Here is a 23,243-nt window from a genome sequence, read left to right on the forward strand (position 1 = left end):
TGTCATTGCATTTTTTTTCCCTTTTCATTTTCTGTGTACTAATATGGTAGGAGCGGCAAAGTCTCGAGTGTGGAAGAAAATATTCCCTGTAACTAATGCATTGCTATAGTCAACTAGCATATTTGTCGATGCTTTTGGTTCTAAACACAGATGGAGGATGGAATAATAAGAGTCCTGTTCCAATCTGGCAACGAGAGCTATGACGTGCAGCACCATCTGAGTCATTTTAAAGCAATTTAAAACCAACTTGTGTGCTGAAAGAAATAAGACCGCTCGCCGTCATTGTGCTCACACCTAAAGCATACTAATTGTGTTGGGTAAAATAGTTTTTTCGATGGCACGTTCCTCTGTGTGGTTAGCACTGACTTGCTTTCACTTTAAAATCATGGGCAGGGGTCTCAAACTCACGGACGCGAGTTTGAGGCCCCCACCTTGATTTGAAAGTTTGTTTAATTTGTTTTTTGATTTGCTTATTTATTTTTCCATCTTATTTTGTGTCAAAAAATAAAAATTAACATTAAACATTTATTTAATAATAAATAAAAATTAATTTGTTCATTTGTTTCATTTGTTTTTTGATTTGCCTATTTATTTTTCCATCTTTTTTGTGTCGAAAAATAAAAATTAACATTAAACATTTATTTAATAATTTAATAATAAATGAAAAATAATTTTTTTCACTTGTTTCATTTGTTTTTTATTTGCTTATTTATTTTTCCATCTTATTTTGTGTCGAAAAATAAAACAATCATTTATTTAATAATTTATAATAAATAAAAATTAATTTATAATAATTTATTATAATTTAATGTTTTATCAGAGCTTTTGCAAAGAACCAAAGCACTGAAAAAGTGGAGGGTATAGCCGAAGCATTGAAGACTATTATATTATATATATTTATTAATATTAAATGTTAATATTTATTAATATTTTATTATTTTTCTTTTTCTTTTTTATATATATATATATATATATATATATATATATATATTTTTTTTTTTTTTTTTTTTTTTTTTTTTTTTTACCTGATGCGGTCCAGCCTCACCCATGGTGATCATCAGGGTGATGGGTGATCATCGATGAGCAACCATTTAACTGAGATTAACCCCACACCATGATGCCTGGTTAGATATTCAACTCAATGTCTTCCCTGCCATGGTTTCCATCCATGTCGCACACCCTTCTTCTCTCTGGGTTCTCTTATCTTTGCAAAGTAACAATTTCACTTTCTGACAGGGGGTGATATGTGATATGTGGACGGAGAGACCTGATAGAATATTTGTCTTTCTTTGTCATTAATAATTCACTTAGAGCTTTCTGTGACCCAAACATGCAGCCGTCCTTTTGTAGGGTGATGCATACATATAAATAAGACATAAGCGGCGATCATAATTTCATATTTTCTGGTTGGAAAAATGTTTCCCACAACAGCCTTCGTTCACCTCAGTTGAGTTTGTTTAATAACACTGTTTAAACATCCATGTACACTTCATTTCATCCCGTATTTTCAGAGGTAAACATTAGGTAAAGCACACAGTGTTATTTTTCCTCCACTGTTGGTTTAAATCCTATAAAAGTGCCATCACAGTGGGGGGAATTCGACCATAAAACAATAGTAATAGGACATGTATTTGAGGTAGGTGTGCGGCTGATGGACTGATAAATCTACCGGCCTTGTCAGACTGCCAGTGGAGATGGTTCAGAAATTAGACTCACTCACTGCACAGTCAATGTATGGATTTATGCTGCAGTGTACAGTAAATACGCCATTCTGATTTTTGGTTTTTTACTGAACACCTGAAACAACCTGGATGCCAGGTTCCCTGATTCAATGATCTGCACTCCTAATGTATCAGATTTAGACCATATTTGATGGTATACGCTAACGCTGTAGTTTGGATTTAAAGCTCTCTTTGAAAGCCTGAAAGGAATTTGCAAGATGAGGGATTGGATGCTACCTTTAGCCCTTCTTAATCCCCCTTTGCTCACAGACAGACAAGTTGGATCTGCTTCGCTGCTTCAGACAAGGGCATAGTATGTTTGTCCGTGTGTGTGTGTGTGTGTGCTGACACTGTACCAATGCTGTATTACGCTACTCTTAAAGGGGACCTATTTCCACTTTTCTGACCTATAAATGTAGTTAAAATGTTGTATTCTTGTGTTAAATGATACCAAAGTTTCAGATAATGAGGTTTGCACATTCAGAAGTCAGCACTGAAAGAAGTTTGCAATGACTCAAAACGCTTGGTTTCAAAAGGCGTGGTAAAACCGGCCCTTTGTGATGTCATAGAGGGGCGGACTTTCTTATACGGTTCAAGAGCTTTAGGCGAGTGACTAATCACAGCGGAGTGGGCATGACCGGAGTCGGTGGAATAAATTAAAACGACTGTTTGAGCAGGAAGCACAAATTAAAGGAAATACAGTTGGAATAGGTTTTCTGTGCAGGTTATTGTGTGTAACGGCTCTATAGGAGACCACCATGCAATACCAAGGGTCAGAAAATGAGCATAATAGGTCCCCTTTAAAATGTCTCTTTTCCTCTGTTTTTTTTTAACTCTTACCTTTGTTGTTGTGATGATGTTTAGCTAGTTTAGCTGAACAAACCTACAGTGATGCATTTGGTTTTGTTCAGTGTGTAACCATTCATTCTGTGAGTTTGTCAGCTTTTACCTTTTGTTCCCTCACATTAGTCAAACCTGCAGATGCGTGCTGTTTCATGAACAGCTGTGTGCAATTTGCAATTGCTTTTCTGAATCTTACAGCCAAAGCTGTTTGTATAAATGAGGGAAATTGCAGTTTTTTTTTTAGAGTGGCTGTGCTTTGTCATTACAGATGTCACATCCGAGTGATTGACACTTTTGGGACAGAGCCAGCTTACAATCATGAGGAGTATGCCACTCTTCATGGCTACCGGACCAACTGGGGCTACTGGAACCTGAACGCCAGGCAGTACATGACCATGTTCCGTAAGAGTCTTCATGCACTATGGAAACATTACAGTGGAACATCTGAAGTTGGATGATGACTCTCATGGAGATTGCCAGTTGAAAACTTTACCCATTCCATACAATTTTGAATTAGACCACAATTTTTATAAAATATATAAAGTCCTCCAAAACTTTGATGTTTGCTGCCGAATGTGAAGTCATGCAAGACCAGGACCTCATTTTAGTGATGATAAACTTTGGTTATTTTGGGTTTTTTTTCACTATTGTATTAACAGTGGTTAACTTGCTTTTACACTTATACAAGGGGGGGGGGGGGGGGTGACCAGCATCCTTGAACATCAGCATCTTTGAACACCTAACACAGCCGATAAATGATCATTGATGATTTTATTTACTTTTATTCTGTTCTGAAGAAATTGTGGATCTGGAATTAATTTTTATTTTTTTTTGTTGATACAGATCCTAATAAGATTTTACAAAGATTATCTGTGCTCTCTTTGTCTAATTTAGCAAACACAAATCAAACAGCTTTTATGTTTTGTATTTGGGTTTTTTTTTTTACATAACTTACTGTGAGGCTGCACGTTGGTCGAGTGGTTAGCGTGCAGACCTCACAGCTAGGAGTCCATTGTTCAATTCCACCCTCATGCTCAAACATGTTAGGCCACTCCAAATTGTCCATAGGTATGAATGTGAGTGTGAATGGTTGTTTGTCTATATGTGCCCTGTGATTGGCTGGCGACCTGGGATCGGCTCCAGCACCCCCCGCGACCCTTGTGAGGATAAGCAGAAGAAAATGAGTAAATGACTGAATGAACTTACTGTGACTCACTGATATATTGGAGACATTACATTGTGTTTGTCTCATATTCAATGCCGTCAGAAGCAGTCATCTGGTGCAGCGCCATTATAGCGTCAGCATCTACTGTAGGTGCCAATGTTTCACTTTGAGCACCTGCCGACTGCGACTAAACCCACGCACTTTAGTATAGTGATTATCTATAGCCGGTAGCAGCTGGCTCATGGACAATGACTATTTATAATACTTAGACATGACGCTTTAGGAAGGAATTAGCAGTGCAATGAAGCAAACAAGTGTGAAATATACTTTCCTCTTTTGCAGCTCACTCATAGAACCATTGTCTCTCTGTCTGCCTACCTTTGTCTTCTAACCATGTGCACCCCGTCCCCAAAAAACCCACATTTAGCTCACACGCCAGATAACTCCTTCATGGGCTTCGTGTCGGAGGAGATGAATGACACAGAGAAGAGGAACATCCAGCAAAGCAAAATCAACAACATGGCAGTTGTGTATGGAAAGGAAGCCAGCATGTGGAAGGTACAAACGCACAAAATCCAACATCAGCGATTGATGCCATTCAACCACAAGCTTCCATTTGGTTGCTCTTTGCGTCTCACAGAAATGAAAAACACAAACCGCAGGTGTCCTGGAAAATCTATTTGTTATTGTATTTGTTTGTCACCCTTTAGAAGGAATACCAACAAAAGTATAAGATATGTACGGATGTCACAAATGCACAACATCTCACATGTGATGGTTACTTTGATTTTTTTTATACACACACATCAAATTTAACAATGTTATTTAATATCCCTTTCTCACATTGCATCTGTCTTTTGGCATACAAGCTTCAGGTAAGACACTTTTTATTTTGTTGGTTGTTTCATAACCAATGCATGAATTCTCAATTGTATACTGCTGGGAAATTAAAGTTAAATAAAGTAAATAAATAAATTATTGGCCTTAACCACCAGCATATTGTAGCTAAATATTAATTTGTGTTGTTTGTCGCATGCTTGCATGGAATATAGTTTTTCATAATGCGCTACTGTCTTTTTTTTTTCCTTTATTTGGGCAAATATATGAAACATTACAGTGCATTTCTTACATCAATCAAAATATAACTTTCCATTATTTACATTTGTATTCAACTATCTGATAACAAGCCCAAAAGGAGTAGGCTGAAGCAAAAGCTTATAAATGCCTACCCCTTTTTGCAAGATATAATCATGTTCATGCCACTGTCTTGTTTTCCCCTGTTATTATTATCATTGTAATATTATTATTATTATAATCATTATTGTTATAATCTTTATCATTATTACCATCATTATAATCATCATTAATATTACCATTTTCATCATTATAATTAACAATTTTTTTATTTTTTTTATTTTTAATTATTGAATTTTACAGACCATCTGTTATTTTCTGAAATCCGCAGTCTTTGTAAATGTCACAAAAAAGTGGGCTAATAAATTGACACACAAGACTATCTTTATATTTAGTACTAATCACTGACTGGCTGGAAAAATCCCTACAGAGAAATTGATCAATAATTCCTGCCTGCAGTTAGACAGCAAGAGGATTAACTGGGTGAGGGGGGGGGGGGGGTCATAGTGCAGGGGCAGGGATACAGTAAGCACCATAGCAGCAGTCATTAGTACACACATACGCTGGAGCTGCTTCATGGCTTATTCACAGGATTCAACTTGGGGTTTTTTTTTTGTCATTTTCAGCTTAGATTTTTACTAAGTAAAAATACTGCTCTTTCAAACACACTGCAGTTAACAGGGACCACAGGACACAGCAATGCAGTGCGGAGAGCGCATTTGCAGATTTTGTCATTTTCATTAATAATTTTACAGTATAGTATCAATCCACTGTTTGCTTTGGGGCACACACACTTCTCAGATATGGTCAGTTTTTCTTTGAAATAAATTAATTAAAAAAGGAACTAGGACCATAAAAAATCTATTTTCTACACAGCTTGTCCTCACTAGGGTGGTGGGGGGTATGCTGGAGCAAAAATCTGGAAAAAAATCTGAAAAATAAGTTCAGTAATTTTTACAGCATGCGGCATGTAGACTAAATTATCACATACTACAGTATTAATTGGCCCTGTACCCTAGAAAGCGCCCATGAATGATACGGGAAAAGGCCGAAATGATACTGTGTCAAAGCCCAGATAAAATATAGAGTTTAACCATGTCCAGTATCAGCCCCGTAGCTGTCCACTCAGAGCGCGCTGCTCTGGTATCGTGCCCGTGAAACAACCAATCAGAGAACAACGCACGAGCGTGAACACACACTATGAATATTCCTAGTGCTTCTCCAGTCACCAAAAAACCCAAACTTGATTAATGGAACTTTAATTGTCAGACATTGATAAGATAAGACTGTTGATAAAATATTATTGTTGAAATATTTTTGCAATTATTGTGTTTACACTGTTTGGATATAATACATGTAATAAATTGAAAATTTTCTAGTCTTTTGATTAAATAGTACGTGATAATAAGCTCATGATTAAATAGTATGTGATAATAAGATCATCACAGGTATCATGCCCCCACGTGCCAGTATCAGCCCGAGACCGAAGGTTTGGGCCTGATACCAGACAAACCATGTGATAACCTATAATTATCAGGTGTCTGACAGTCTTTGTCTATATCTTTGTGGCCTTGATACAGAATGTTTGTATTCTCGCACACTTGCTCTAATGCTACAAAATGAGCAGGTTTTGTCCAAACTGCTGCTTTATGTTTGCAATGTGGACTTACTCCATAATTGCGTCTGTATTTGTAAAGTCTATTTAGCTCACTTGATTGTACATTTTAATTCAGAGTACAGTTTAGTCTCTTTTTTTTTTTGTCTGGTTCTTCCCATTAGGGTAAAGAAGGTTTCCTGCAGATTCTCCACAAGTACATGGAAGTCCATGGTACCGTGTATTATGAGACCCAGAGACCTCCTGAGGTCCCGGCCTTTGTGAAGAACCATGGTCTGCTGCCCCAGCATGAGCTGCAGCACCTGTTACGCAGAGCAAAGGTACCCAAGGAATTATGACTGATATCATTTTCATTTTCCTGTTTGCAGCGGAAAAGCAAAGTATTGTAAAAACTTCAATGTGTTTTAATTGTTTGTCGTGCTCCACCTGCAGCTATTCATCGGCTTTGGTTTTCCCTACGAAGGCCCAGCGCCCCTGGAAGCCATCGCCAATGGATGTGTCTTCCTGCAGCCCAAGTTTAACCCACCTCACAGCTCGCTCAATCACGAGTTTTTCAAAGGAAAGCCAACATCAAGAGAGGTAAAACCACTTCTCATTGATAACATCGACTTACTGTAGGCGATGTGACAGATACTGTATATTTACTGTATGTATACTGTATATATTAAGTGCACATACATGCAGGAGCACTCTTTTTAACTCCATTGCAAGCTTGACTGTGTGTTGTTGTGTCATTGAGAAAAGGTAATTTCATGACAATAAGGTAATATGATTTGATCATTTGAGTGGCATAAAGTTGAAATGTAAAATTAAAATAAAATATATAAAAGCGCTAATATTATGACGAACTCACAAAATAGAATGAAGTTGGAAATTTTTGAAAATTTGGTCGGGCGGGAAATTGTAATACATAATATATTGTAGTATTCATTCATTCATTCATTTTCTACCGCTTATCCTCATGAGGGTCACGCGGGGTGCTGGAGCCTATCCCAGCTGTCTTTGGACAAGAGGCGGGGTACACCCTGGACTATAGTATTATATAATGTGATAATACATAATAATACGAGAATAAAGTCAAATATAATGGCTATTTAGTCATATTACAAGAAGAACATTTAAAGAGTTGGGGAAAAAACAGCAGAAATGGAAAAAAATGCAATTTTATCAAAGTAAAGTGACAATATTAAGAGGGTTTTTTAAGGAGAATAAACTCATAATATTATGATGGAAAAATAATGTCATTTTAGGAACAAAGTCAAAATATTAAAGAAAAAAATTTTGGCCAAGTTTTAATATGATAAACAAACAAAACAAAATAAAGTGTAACATGAAAAATTGGGTTTGTGTAAAGGTTCTATTACCTAAATAAAGTCAAATATTATGACCATAAAGGTTTATATTTAAAAAAAAAAACTTTCTAAACTAAAGATTATGTAAATAGAAATTTTAAGTAGTGAGAAACATTTTTTAAATATCTAGCTGAGATGAAAAAGTTCATCCTAATAATGCACTTTTTCCCCTTCACAAAGCAGAGATGCCGTTTTTTTCTTAAAATATATTGTATGTACATTTATTAGACATTTTTTTAAATACATTATATTTTACATGTGGATTAGATTACTGTAACTTTACATTTGGACCACTGGGTCAAAGTCCAACATATACCACATTCCCAAACTACTAGAGTACCTTGTTTGTACCTCAGGCTATATTCCTCGCTGGTATAAATTATACATGATGGATGGATGGCGGGAGGGAGGGAGGGAGGGATTGATGGATATTGACAGTTTGTATATACAGTATGTGTATGTAACGTTCTTCAAACCTGCAGAGGCTCTTTACAAGTTCTTCTTTTCTGAAATCCCATAGTCGTATTTATTATTTGGTATTATTGAGGTATAGTGATGTTAAAATGAATCCTATAAAATGTTTGGTCTTTTGTTGAATGTTGATTTAATCCTGGGTATTGCAGGGAGGGGAAGGATACTAAAACATAAAATGAATTTATTAAGGCTTTAATATTAACTTTAATTGCATCCCGGAAAAACACGTTTTTTTTTGTTCACAGATAATATAGATAAAGTACAGTGACTTCAGAAATGCAATAACAATCGTTACCTTTTATGTCCAATGCCATCACTCTCGTTAATTAGCATGGGAAGCGCCTTGGACGCCTTCCGTTTTGCTTCTAGCACACCAGCTGCAAAGCAAGGTTCGAGGCTATCGTCATGCGGCCAAATTCCTCCATGTGATTATGTAGTGTCCAAATCATCACACAGAAATTAATGTTTTTTAAGTGCAAGGCTATATTTGCCACTATTTTTGTGAACCTAGCATTAACATTGTGTTTAAATATTCTACAATATTTTCTTGCTCATAATTGCAGTATTTAGCAAATACAAATAATTTAAATAATTCTAAGTGACCCAAAACAGAAAATGTTTTTTTTTTGTTTGTTTGTTTTTTTATTGAAGGGGAAAAAAGGTTTCTCTGTTTTTATACATTGTATGTAAACTTCTGGTTTCACCTGTACGTGTGTCTTTACACTCCTGATCAAAATGTAAAAAACTGTTGAAAATTTGCAAGAATTTACATTTGTCACAGTTTGATCTTAAGGAGCCTTGAACTGCATAAGCGAGGCCTCTCGTAGCTCACCATTGCTGCTGAGTTTGGACTCAGTCGGTCATTTTAAGATCCTGACGGTTATGGAACGAAAAAAGTGAAGTGGTAGACCCAAAAAATGTCACCAGCCCTGGGTCGCAGGATGAAATTGGCTACTCATCAAGACACGGAACGATCTTTGGCCCAAATGAAGGTTGTCACTGGTGCCAAGTGTAGACCAATAACCATCAGACGCTATTGCGAGAGAAGGCTTTATGAACAAAAAGTGTCTTTAAAGGTCTCATGTCATTCAAGGTCACAAAATGACCTGGTTGGAATTTGGAAGAGCACCAAATATGGAACATTGAAAGGTGGAAGAAAGCAAAAAATGTACCTGGCATGTTACAGGCATGACAATGAGATGTTATCTCCAGTGGTTCGGCATCATGGTGTGGAACAGTGGAGCTTCATTGTGCAGGAGTGTCATGGCAGATTAAGTTGAAGTTGTAATTTACAACTGCAGCCTCACAAAAGACAAAAGGATCATTTAAACAAAGAAGATAATATAAAGATGTGTTGTGTTGTGCAGGTGTCATCGCAGCATCCATATGCGGAGCAGTACATTGGCACCCCTCACGTTATGACGGTGGACTACAACAACTCTGTGGAGTTTGATGCTGTCATCAGGGAAATTATGAGAACCAAGGTACCTTCCCCCCACCAAAACCGACACATTTTTGCAATCTCTTCTTGGGGGACCCGAGTACAGTATACCTGAATATAAAATAGCTTATTATTTATGAGGGATATTTCCAATCCTAGACCACTATACTGTATAAATTCCTCAAACCAAACTGTGATATTGCTTTGTCAGTTCTGCATTCTCACCCTCTTTCTCCTCCTTCATTTGCCTTAAGTTGCCATTCATGTTCTAATCTGCACTTGAGAAACATTTGGTCTGGATTGTCAATGCAAGGCCACTGAAAATCAGATGATGGGGTTCTTCATCCAAAACAGACACTCACACATCATACTTCTCCTGACACTATGTGCACAAAAAAAACAAGCACACATCCAGAAATGAGATTGAAGATAGTCTTGAAAAGAAGAAATTCTTCATATCAGGCATGTCAGTCCACTGAGCTCTACCTGCACATTATGGCCATTATCTACAAACCACACACACACACAATTTATGTTCAGTCAAGCAGGACAAAGCAATCTCTTGCTGTCTGACAAGTCATCATGTTCCAATAAATCTTTCTGTCTTTACATCAAATGGACCTGGGTGTTTTTTTGAAGTTGTATGCAAGTAGATAATCTCGACACAGGTCCTTTTTCTAAAATGCATCATCCCCTGAAAAATGTATATACTGTTATTTCTACAGTTAGATTATTCAGCCAGTCATTATGTGATTGTTGATTTCAGCTAATATGGCAAATAAAGCATGTTCAGCACACTCGTCTCTACAGGCAGGCTGTTGTGTTGGCATGCAAATATAGAGCCAGCCATCCATCATCTGCACGGCTTATACTGTAGGGAGCTGGAGTCGTGCTAAAATTATCCATTGATCATGCAGTGATGGCATAAAAAGTGCTTTTAATATCAAGAGGAATTGAGACCAAGATTGCTGTGTTTGTGTGTACCAGGTGGAGCCCTACCTGCCTTATGAGTACACGTGCAAGGGCATGCTGGAGCGACTGCACGCTTACATACAACAGCAGGTGAGGTGCTGCACATCTGCTTCATCCGTATACGTACACTGTAGGACAAATTTCACAATTTAATTTGTCACGATACATGTGTGTGCTGCTCATCACACACACACACATCTGCTCCCACCGTTTCTCCACAGGGCCCGAAGTACAACATTTTGACATTGATGAGTCAGGATGAGTAATGTAAGAGAATCGGCAAGATGATGATGTATTAGTAACAGCATAGAAACCAACAAGATGATGATTTGTGTCTTCAAAGTTAGTCGTGACTAATGTCTGATTTGCAAATGCTGTGTTTTATGCCAACAATCTGTTATGTGCAAATAGCACGGAGCAAATTTGTTATGTGTGCTTTATGCCAGCATAATTAGCCGGTGTTGGTGTTCGGGTTATTGCACCAATACTTGGTAAATATCTAATATGATATTAAAAAAAATCAGAAAATATGGCAGCTAATGGAGCTAAAATGCTGGACACTGGCCAGTGCGTGCATAAAGCAAATAACCCCAAAAATAATTGAAATCATCGGACAAGATAACAGCGGTTCGTCGGTTGCTCTCTCACTTACGTGCTGCCGGAAGTCCTGTGAGAGCTCCAGACCATCAGGCTGGTTTGAGGCTGGGAGGACTATTAGTGCAGTGGATGGGTAGTTCCCGGCAAGTAAAACAAATAATTTCATTTGCTCATATTGATTGACGTCACCATGATGGCTGTCACATTAATGGGAATAGCTGAAGTAATTACGCCCTCAGATTGCCACTGTGATTGGTCTGTGGGTGTAATTGTATGTTGTTATATTTCCCATTCACTTTATTTGGTCACAGGTCTTCTAATGTTGCATAACACACTGACGTTCAAACCGGAGTCATGTGTGATGTTGATCAGGACTTGAGTTTCGCAATCAAAGGGCCCCACTGTAGGCAAAGTTGTTGTAGAGGTGCTGGTCTTCTTCCTGATGACTGTTCTCTAAAGTGAAGTATATATTACATAGTACATATTACATATAGTACATATTTTGATATATAAATGGACATTTTTTCAAATCCCATAGTTTAAGTTAACAAGCACTTGTAATAATTACTGTCATGTTCCCCCTCAGGACTTCTGTGCCCCGGAGCCTCTCTTCATCCCCACCAACCTGACCAAACGAGGGTCTGGCAGCAGCTTCACCGGACCTTTGTTTGTGCCCTTGCCCAATTCTACAGCACTTGGCTGGTCTCCCAATGTAGCTGCTCCACCTGCCTGGCCCCCCCTCAGCGCCCTGCGGGTACTGGTGTCACAAGAGGGGGAGTCATGCGTGGAGGCTTGCAGAACCCAGGGTTTGATCTGTGAACCTGCTCACTTTGGCTTCATTAACAACAAGGAGGCACTGCTAAGGTATGTCAACCCAAAACCTAGATTAATCTGCAGTTAATCTAGTCTAATCTTTTTTGAAGAAATTGATAATTGACACACAATTGTGGCAATGTTAGTGTTGGTGTTACAACAGTGTTTACCAGTTAAGCCTACACGCAGGGTCGCATTTTAATTGACCAAAACGAAATTACTTGCAAAATATCACCTTCAGGTTTTTTAGGTCTCCTAGAGGTTTTTCTCTTGGCTAAACACTCAGTGTTCAGATTTTGTTTGAATTGAATGATCAACCTCTCAGAAATTTCACAAGAAATCATTAAAGTGACTTGTTGTATTTACTCCTGTCCTGGTGCCGTTCGGCTGTAGCGTTTTTGTATCATAATGCTCCTATTTAGTATTTTACTCAATGTGGTACCGAGATTAATTTGCAGTATTCCATAACGGTGCCCTAGCTAGCAAACAGGAAGCACAACAGTGGTGCACCAAGGTGATTCATTGCCAATGGTCTACAGCCAATCAGAACACAGACCACAATAGGCTGGTTCTCCCATAGCCAATCAGGACTGTCATGCTCTATATTTAGCCACTCCAGCTGCACGTCTTCAGGTCTCACTTGAGTGTACAACACCCTCGACTGGTAGCTGGTAGCAGTAGTAAATTCAATCACAACACAACAGAGCCTAATACACCAGAAGGACGCAGAACACAATGTGCGTCCGTATACTGTTTACAAAGGGAACACTGTATATAGATGTTGACATTATACGTATATTGCCACAGAGAATAGGTGAGACATGATCTATGTACAAGTGTGTATTTGTTTGCTCCAGGTGTGCAAACGAGGAACTTGGCTCTAGATCTTTCCTTCCTGGAGCTCTGTGATATAAATTGTGTGTGTGAGTGGGGATGTGTGTGCCTGTATTCAAAGACTCCAGTCGGCTCCATGTTTTGTTCCTCACTGTCGTTTCATCGTTCACATTTTTATTTTTTTATACAGTTTTTATCTTTTGTCAGTCTGGGTTCATACAGACGTTCTTCTTGAATTCTTGTTCTATTCGTTGTCCTTGTGTCTGCTTTGTGACACAATTGATCTTTTATTTATCTCGTATCTGCCTTGCACCTCCTGCAACATCATTCTTGCTCCCCCACTGCATCAGTGAATTTTCACATTGTTTTGCGAGACCTCATTGTGAAATGTACTTGAACTATACAGTATAACCAATGATGACATATGAATGAAGGGTTTGGAGCTGAGATGAGCAAACTGAGTTAGAGTTAAAAAATATGTAATGGGTGATACGTGGGGGGAGGTGATATATAGGGGTATAAAAAAAAATCATGTTTTTCCTTAATAAATGGCTGGTTGTTGTGATTAGCCATTTCAGTTAAATATATCATAGCAGACCAAACACAGTGATAGATGAGACGTGAAATTAAGTTTATCGCATTTACAGAAAGTGTGCAATAATTATTTAAATTTGGGCACCCCAAGAGAAAAATGCCATCAATATTTAGTCGAGCCACCTTTTACAGAAATAAATGCTTCCTGTAGCTTCCAATGAGGGTCTAGATTCTGGTTGAAGGTATTTTTGACCGTTCCTCTTTTCCAAAACCTCTCCAGTTGAGTCAGGTTTGATGGTTTTGAAGCATGGACAGCCCGCTTTAAGTCATACCACAGATTTTCAATAAAATTCAGGTCTGAGGACTGAGATGGCTATTCCAGAATGTTGCCTTAGTAGAGTTTGAGCAGTGTTTAGGGTCATTGTGTCAGTGATTCTTGAACACTGTTGGCAAGAATCTGCTGATACTGACTGGAATCCATGTAACCTTCAACCTGAACAAGAACTCCAGTACCTGCACTGGCCACAAAGCCCCATAGCATGATGGAACCACCACCAAATGTTACTGTGGGTAGCAAGTCTTTGGCTGTGATTGAAACTGCATGCTTACTACTACATACTTCCATGCCCATACTATGTATGCACACTCCATACTGCATATCCAATCCATCAGACAGTATGCAAAGCGTTTACACTACAGCGTACTACATGATAACCCACAATGCATTGCACTCCTACCCAAGCTGAAATCAACAGGCGAGAAAGTGGCCTGAGAGATCCCGAATGTGCCATTTATTTGTCCAAATACCAACTGTTTACAATTTCGTTCGGACGAATTCTACAAAATTTAAGCTAGCCAAAGTGAGCAACACACTTCCGGTTATTTTGACAAAATAAAACACCCCTTTACTTTTCTCATACAAAAAACTTAGTGATAAATCACTGCTTTTACTTTGAAAACAAGAAGCGATCCAACTCGCGATATATCCTGCTTGACACCGCCGTTTGGTCCATCTTGCTGCTCAGTGTTCAGCTGTTTGTCGTGGTGACATTACGTCGCGTTGCCTTGTGGGTAATTTGAGTGTGAGTAGTAAGGTGATGATACAGTGCAGAATGCATCCGGAAACTTCTCGCATACTCAAAAATCGCATACTGCCAGTGTAGACACACTGCATACTCAACGAGTTAGTATGAGTAGTAGGTAAGTATGCGGTTTCGAACACAGCCTTTGTCTTGGATTGCTGTGTTCTTCATCCGCCCCTTGTTTTGTCCAAATAACTCCATTTTAGCTTTATCAGCCCACAGCACCTTACAAAGTACAAAGTTATTCACATGCGGATGCACGCACACATGCAAAGTTAATTTGGTCAAAGATGCTCCCATTCTTTGTTCTTTGTGTTCCCCTCAAGGCTAGAGGTGCAGTGCGAGGTTCTGGACTACGAGATGAACCACGTCCTTCCAGCCTTCTCCGTGTTGCGTCGTGAGTGTGGACTTCAACGGGAGCCGCTCCTGTTCAGCTGTGCGGGACAGTCACCCAAATACAGGCGTCTGTGCCCCTGCAGGGACTTCCGGCGTGGGCAGGTGGCGCTGTGCAGGGACTGCCTCTGACGCGGGAGAGAGCTGACGGTACAGAGGGGCGAGGTAATGATGCGTGAGCACTTCACTGAGAGTGCGGGGAAATAGTGATGAGGCACTATGCATGGATTTCTGGATTTCCAGTGGGCGGGCTTGATCAGCTGCCATAGCAGCTAAGATGGGGCTTCCAGTGTTAACTGGAGTGTAGCCTGCCCACTAGAGGACACCGGGAGGACACAGGCTTTCATTTTGGCAACCTTTAAGGGAAGAAGAGCCTGTGGTGTCGTTCCTTCAGACGTGTGGACGCAGAGGAGGCGAGCGCAGTTCAATATCCAATCTCCTCTCAGCGCATGCACAAAAGGGAAGATGGACAAGTGGGTTATCATCCGAGCTCTTCCTCACCCCCTCCCTCTTTCCCCCCATTTATCGGCAGAGACGTTTATCAGACTGAGCCCCAAGTCGGAGGCGACATTGGTCAATGCAATCATCTGTAGTCACAAAAGGCAGGAAAGAAGAGCACAGAGGACACAGATAAAGGCTGCTAAATTATTTTTCAATGAATAAGCTCTCAGACCAAGTGGATTTTTGAAAGTCCTCCGAGCTTTGTGATCATAAAATAAAAAGATCAAAGCATCATGGTGTCTTTTATTGTTTGTGGTTTTGCCAGGATCCTTCTGAACTCTGAAGAATGCAATGGTTTATCTGATTTAAACCTGCTCGGACTCGTATTCAAGCACTGACAGATGCAATCGGCATGTGGAAACGGTAACCCCTCTTTTTCCACTGTGCAGTACCCACATAGCTTGTTATCGACTTCTTTCAAATGGTAAAAGCAAGGACTTGCGTTTCTTGGAAAGCAATTTCTACCTAAATTCCCTTTTCATGAAATAAATGATCTTGTTCGAAGCCGAGCACAGTGGACTCATCTTATGTTGACGTCACCAAAATTGAAACCGAAACAGTATCTCTACATTTACTTTTGCTTTACATTTACTTTTACTCTGAAAGTGGGTAAATAGAGTGAGAAAATATGAACGATTATTCTCTGTGAAAAAGTGATTGGCCCCCTGTTAGAACATCACTGGGATTAATTAAGATCTATAAGTCGGTGAAAAAGGTTATAGAGCCATTTCTAAAGCTTTGGGACTCTAGCAAACCACAATGAGAGCCATTATCCATATACGGCAAAAACATGGAACAGTGGCGCACCTTCCCAGGAGCGGCCGGCCAACCAAAATAGCCCCGAGGAGTGCCTCCAAGAGGTCACACAGGACCCCCAAGACCTTTAGGAAAATACTCTGTGGTCTCACGTGAAAACAGTAGAACTTGGAAGGTCTCTGTCCCATTACATCTGGCATAAAAGTAACACCTGGAAAAAGACCATCATACCAACAATAAAATATGGTGGTGGTAGTGTGATGGCCTATTTTGCTGCTTCAGGACCTGGAAGACTTGCTTTCAGAATTTCATCTAAGAAAAACTCCTAAAGGACAATGTCTGGCCATCTGTTCGGGACCTCAAGCTGAAACCAACTCGGGTTCTGCATCAGGACAATGATCCATAACACACGAGAAAGTCCACCTCTCAATAGCTTAAGAAAAACAAAATGAAGACTTGGAGTGGCCTAGTCAAAGTCAAAGCGGTTTAGGGGGCATGTGGCATGTTTTATTGCTATATACTAGATCAGGGTTCTCAAACATGCGGCCCGCGGGCCAAATGTGGCCCGCAGGACACTAGTTTGAGGCCCCCGCCTTGATATGAAAGTTTAATGTTAGTGCGGCCCGCGCAAGTTTGATATGGATGCTGTATGGTATCATGTACCCAGAAAAAATTATTACGTTTGATTAATGTTCATGTTAAAGGTTAAATAACTGTTAATAGTTATCCTCCCTATCCGTGTGGAAGTGGTAAGTTTTTGGCTATTTAAGTTTAAAGGAAATAACTTGAAGGCTACCGTTTAGGTCGCTAGATCTCTAGTTTGCGAGTTAGCATGTGTCTCAAGACCCTGCAGTTGCGCAATATGTTGTAAATAAAAAGAGTACAAATGTGACTATAGTCGTGTTTTGTCATGTCTACAGGGCTCTAATAATGCTTTGTTCATTTTAATCTGAAAAAAATAATTTGTCTACCCACCAACTATATGTGGTTTCTTAAGTTTTTATTATTTGCCATTTTATTATTATTATTCTATTTATTTATTACTGATTGGTTGAGTTTCTTTATTCTTGATTTGTTTATTTAGTTTTCATCTTATTTTGTGTAGAAAAATAAAATAGATATTTGAGAACCGTGGAATGTTTTATCAGAGCTTTTATTGTAGAAAAAATCGGAACCAAAGCACTGAAAAAGTTTGTATATTTTTCTGTTTTTAATAAATGTGTTTGGTTTTTTTTGGAAAACCTGATGCGGCCCAGCCTTGCCCAGACCCTAGCTCCAGTGGCCCCCAGGTAAATTGAGTTTGAGACCCCTGTACTAGATACTTCTAGGAAACAGATACATTCGGATGTTGAGAAATACGGTCCACCAATGCGGTCGATGTTGACTTAAGCAGGCCCTTTTTAGTAGTCATAGTAAGACAACGTATAAATATGTAAATTGACTGTTGACATAAGCAGGATATTGACAGTCCCTCCAATAGTAAAGTTGTTTTTTGCACGTCATTGATGTTTCTTGACATGTAGAAGAGTCAGTGTTATTTTTATTCATACACAGACGTTAACGTTCACTGCATCTTATCAAACAGTGTAAATCAAGCACCCCCCCCCCCTTACTGTAGATCGCTCTTTGATCAACTATTAAATGATGTCAGTGGTTCACACTGCATTTAATACTCACCTCCTCCATTCATAAATCTAGTTGAGTGAAAGATTTACAGTGGCCATAAAAAAGCACTTAGACCTTGTTCCCAAAACGGTCAGAGCACACATAAGCCAGTGGAAAGCCACCGCGAGCTCATTGGGAGATGCACTGGAATCTCCAAAGTTATTGATCCTGATTAAAATGAATTGATCTGTTGTGGGGTCAAGCAGTCCTAAAATTGTATTAGGTGTTTTAAGTGACAGAGAGAGTAAGGAAGTTTCATCTCAACCATCAGATATTAATTAGAGGACATAAACCAGCTGTCATCAAGGTGACTTTGATACTTCATATAAAGCTGCCAAATAACTTCACTTGTGTTTTCCACTCTGGTTTTTCAGATGTTCCTTTTTTATTGCCTTGCTTCTGAAAATAGAGAATTAAAACACCAAACCGCTTCACTTAAGCGCAAGATCTTGTGAGATTAAAATGTGATGAAATTTCTTGTTGTGGGCATTAAGATGAGGATGATTATAAGGGAAACACACCATAAATAAGCTGTGGTAGAATGCAGGCCACACAGCTAGGAAAACCACGTTCAATTCCCTGCTTTGGTATCTCTGTGTGGAGTTTGCATGTTCTCCCCATGCATGTGTGGGTTTTATCCGGGTACTCCGGTTTCCTCCCACATTCCAAAAATGAGATGTTAATTGGCGACTCCAAATATGTTCCATATCCTGGCATGAAAAATTTTTACGAGAAAATCATATGAGAAAAAAAAATAATTTTAGTAAAATTAAGTCAACATGAAAAACTAAACAAAGTTGTATTTTTTTAAATTAGGAAGTCACAAATATTACAAGAAAAAAAAAATTTATAATAAATATTCATTCATTCATTCATTTTCTACCGCTTTTTCCTCACACCCTGGACTGGTGGCCAGCCAATCACAGGGCACATATAGACAAACAACCATTCACACTCACATTCATACCTATGGACAATTTGGAGTCGCCAATTAACCTAGCATGTTTTTGGAATGTGGGAGGAAACCGGAGTACCCGGAGAAAACGCACGCATGCACGGGGAGAACATGAAAACTCCACACAGAGATGGCCGAGGGTGGTATAATAAATATAATAATTTATAATAAAAAAAAAGATAATTTAAGAAAAAGTTGAAAAATCTTTTCACCTATATCAAAAGCTGAGATGTCCTGTTTTTTCTTGAAATACTACAAATAACGTCGTAGTAGGGCTGTCAAGCTGTTAGTTACCGAAGACAGCTTTGGGGCTTGTGTCACCTTAGTATGTGGGAACAAAGGCAGAAGTGAGCGAGCACACCGACAGTACTCAATGAGATGGCAGTAAAGGCTCACAAGGGAAGCGTTATAAGTTATGAACGATTTTTTTTTTTAGTGTTTGTGCTTGAACTGCGGTGTTTGTCAAAGAGGACAAACTAAAACTTGAATTTTGTAAAAACCCATGGTGTCATACTATACACTTTATTTTTTCAAAGTTGTCTATTTTTTGTCTATTTTTGTCTATTTTTGTCTATTTTTTGTCTATTTTTTGTCTATTTTTTGTCTATTTTTTGTCTATTTTTTGTCTATTTTTCTAACACCCTGTTTTCATTTCACTTAGTTGGTAAGTGTTTTTACAATATATTTGTAATGTTAGTCACAGTTATATTTTATAATATTATATTTGAGACGGCACGACGGTCGAATGGTTAGCGCACAGACCTCACAGCTAGTAGACCAGGGTTCAATTCCACCCTCGGCCATCTCTGTGTGGAGTTTGCATGTTCTCCCCGTGCATGCGTGGGTTTTCTCCGGGTACTGGTTGTTTGTCTATATGTGCCCTGTGATTGGCTGGCGACCAGTCCAGGGTGTACCCTGCCTCTCGCCCAAAGACAGTTGGGATAGGCTCCAGCATTAGGAAAAGCGGTAGAAAATGAATGAATGATATTTGAGTGATGGACAGTTTACTTTACTAATTGTCTACTTGTTGTACATCGTGTTTGTTTTTTTATATATTGAGGTCCATTTTGTGTGTGTGTGTGGGGGGGGGGCATGCCACCCAGTGTTCTCACCTTCAAGTTGTGTTCAAGAGTTCCAGTACATGTCGATGCAATGTTAACTACTGTCATGAATAGACTGGACGAGCCCAAAATATACCTTGTCCAGACCAGCAGGTGATCAGGGATGACTTCTACTTTATTATTCCGTGTTCTCTCTAAGCCTGCCAAAGTTTGGCATCACATTGTTGCTCATACACTCCGTCAGCACAGTTAATCTGCTCCAGCATGCGCTTCTCTAATCAGAGAAAGACGGAGCTTAAATTGGATATCATATAATATGGCAAAGTTAAATCCATGGGAGGACATCAAGCAACATCTAGTTCTCATACAGAAAAAGAAGAATTTTGACAGAAGCTTCAGAGAGTGGATGAGGCAACAATAAGAAGATGAAAAAAAACCTGGACAGGAACGTCAAAGGTCTGAAAAATGTCAACATGCAGTAATCCACGGGGACAGGAAGCAGCTAAGGGAGGAGAACACTCCACTACATTTAACTCTCAAGAACAATCCATTGAGCAAACGAAGTGCAGAATGAGTGAGATGGAGCTGAGCATGCACATGAATGATGTGATTGGGACTTCAGCAGAGTAACAAGTGGCTGACATTCTGCAATCAAAGGGGTTGGATGTGGATTTCAACGTCGGAAGAATTAACACCACGCCTGTCGTCATCATGAAGTTTGGCACAGCAACAATGAGTACTTGACAAAACTCAACGAAGACATAGCCAAGAAAGTGTTTGATTTAAGGAAGCAGAGGAAAGCTCAAGTACCAATGGAGAATCACCATCAAATTAAATAGAGCACTGAAGGAAACCGAAGTACTTGATGTTAAAGACAACTGGACACTAAAAACTGAACACTATTTACTACAAGGGTTCCCAAACTTTACCAACTCAGGGAAAATCTATAAAATGTCTGTGGCCCACTTTTGTTTTATAAACAGTACATAGACCATATTATTATTATTATTATTATTGTTGTTGTTGTTGTTATTATTGCTATATAACAAGAGTAGTAATAATATTATATATATAATTAGGGCAGTTAATACTATTGTTATTATTTTATTATTATTATTATTATTGTTGTTATTGTTATTATTATTGCTATATAATAATAATAATAGTAATAATAATATTATATATATATATATATATTATTAGGGCAGTTATTACTATTGTTATTATTATTTTATTATTATTATTAAGATTGATCAGGATTGAAATGAAAGCAGGGGGATGAATGAAGCCCAAACTTTTAATCTATGGTTTACACACAAGACAGAATTAATTCTCATACTTACATAACTGCATTCAAAACTGGCATGATAACCAGAGAGCTATGTTCCAAACATATAACAATAATTTTGATCGTGCATTAAATATTTTACAATAAAAATATTTAAAAAAATAATATTTGCAAAAATGAATCACATTTTTAATGACCTCTCATGGCACACCTGTAGTACCATGACGGCCCACCAGGGGGCCACGGTCCACATTTTGGGAATCACTGATTTACTATATTCGCTATTTGCTTAACAACAGCAAAAGTTAGCATGCTAATTTCCACAATATATACGAAATACATTGAACAGTATAAGTTATTGCTTCATTTAAAGGGGACCTCTGCACATTTTCAGAGTTGTGTACTCTCATAGGGACGATAACCCGCACAGAAAGCTTTCAAGAGCTTCCAGATTCTGCACCTCTTCCTGCAGTGTTTCCATAGACTTCCTGCCTTCTGACCCAAACGGTTTGTTTAATTTACTCCACCCCCGGCCCTCCTCTAGGAGCATCAACTTCACTTTGATTGGTCCCAGTCCCAAGCGCTCCCGAAGACTTCTGGATACATACTGTTGATCAGGGGTGCTCATTAAGTCGATCGCGATCTACCGGTCGATCGCGGAGGTGGTACTGGTCGATCGCTGGTCAATCGCGGCGTGACATTAAAAAAACATCATCCTAGCATCAATGCCGTCACTTGATTGATATACAGGGCAGCCATTCAGATGACAACTGAATGTTGCCCTTCGGGTGACCAATCAAATCAAACAACGTCTCTAAGTGCAGCAGAACTTACGATGTCAGCCTATCATCCATCCCCGTTACTTGACTGACATACAGGACAACCAGTCAGATGACAACTGAATTTTGACCTTTAGGTCACCGCTCATGCGTAAACAACGATGCAAAGTGCTAAGCTAGTCGGCGAATTGCATCAGATTTTAAGCCCTCGCTAAAGTTTATGGTCACTAAAATGAGTGAAGTAGCTGGAGCAAGTAAAAAGGCAAAAACATATCACTTCCATACGGAATGGGAGGTGGACTTTTTTTTTCACAATGTCTTTTTCGAAGTGCGTTTGCCTGGCTAACCTGGCTAACCTGGCTAACCTGGCTAACCTGGCTAACCTGGCTAACCTGGCTATCAGCAGCTACTGTCCGGACTATGCATCCCTGGCTGATTCAATTCAGTGCAAGTCATCAAAGTAAACTCAGGTAATTACAAAAAATGTTAATAGTTAATAATGTGTGTTTTGCAATATTGGCTCATTTGGTTATGTACGGTACATCAACATACATTGTATGTACAAATAATCCTCAATACATTTGAAAATAAATAGATGTTTTGCATTTTTGTAGTGGGTAGATCATTTTGACTCGGTCATTTTAAAAGTAGCTCGCATGCTGAAAAAGTGTGAGCACCCCTGCTGTAGATCCATGTTTACCAAGTTCAGGCCATCGGCAGCCTGTGACCACATTCATTATGACCTTTTTGTTATTTGATAAAATTTGTAACAGTTTTTTTATTGCATAATTTTTATGTTTCTATTTAGTCTACTTCTTTATTTTGATGTTCCTTCTTTTCCTTTTCCTATCCGCACTGAATAAGTTATATAGCTGTTGCAACACATTGTTGATTTCTTTATGAATGGACACCTAAAAGACATGTTGAATTTCTTTCAAATAATAATTGAATGTCTCATAGATATTGGAAAATTCTGTCATTTTACGCACTAGTTGTCCAACATGCTGTATGCATCCCAATTGAAGACCCATCCTCGTCAACATGAAATGTAAGACAGTCATTGCTTTTCTACACATGAAGCTGCTGTACACGCACCTCACAATTGTCTTCTATTGACATTCCCTCCACAGTGGATCAGGACATGAGAGTAAATATTGAGGGCTGGTCAAGAGGAAGAAAAGAGCAAGGAAAGATGGGATAAGAGAGGATGTGGGAAGAAAAAAGGTACCTTTGTTAATAATTCATGGCTAATTGGCCTGCTCTTCCTG

General features: G+C 38.8%; 1 protein-coding gene across 3 annotated transcripts in view; it reads left to right on the forward strand.

Annotated features, from left to right (window-relative positions):
- The window catches only part of LOC131134126 (alpha-1,6-mannosylglycoprotein 6-beta-N-acetylglucosaminyltransferase B-like), a 77,020-nt gene extending 61,000 nt beyond the window's left edge, over window positions 1-16,020 (forward strand). For all 3 annotated transcript variants that reach the window (XM_058079026.2, XM_058079008.2, XM_058079019.2), the window contains 8 exons: window positions 2,833-2,966; window positions 4,157-4,287; window positions 6,643-6,798; window positions 6,911-7,057; window positions 9,672-9,788; window positions 10,733-10,807; window positions 11,901-12,178; window positions 14,904-16,020. In XM_058079026.2, the coding sequence (XP_057935009.2) occupies window positions 2,833-2,966; window positions 4,157-4,287; window positions 6,643-6,798; window positions 6,911-7,057; window positions 9,672-9,788; window positions 10,733-10,807; window positions 11,901-12,178; window positions 14,904-15,102 (1,237 nt within the window). In that variant the 3' untranslated portion in view covers window positions 15,103-16,020. The remainder of the gene's footprint in view (window positions 1-2,832; window positions 2,967-4,156; window positions 4,288-6,642; window positions 6,799-6,910; window positions 7,058-9,671; window positions 9,789-10,732; window positions 10,808-11,900; window positions 12,179-14,903) is intronic.
- The last annotated feature ends 7,223 nt before the right edge of the window (window positions 16,021-23,243 follow it).

The sequence above is a fragment of the Doryrhamphus excisus genome, linkage group LG9, assembly GCF_037039965.1.
Source record: "Doryrhamphus excisus strain RoL-2023G ecotype Guam linkage group LG9, RoL_Dexc_Guam_v1.1, whole genome shotgun sequence".
Classification (NCBI taxonomy): domain Eukaryota; kingdom Metazoa; phylum Chordata; class Actinopteri; order Syngnathiformes; family Syngnathidae; genus Doryrhamphus; species Doryrhamphus excisus.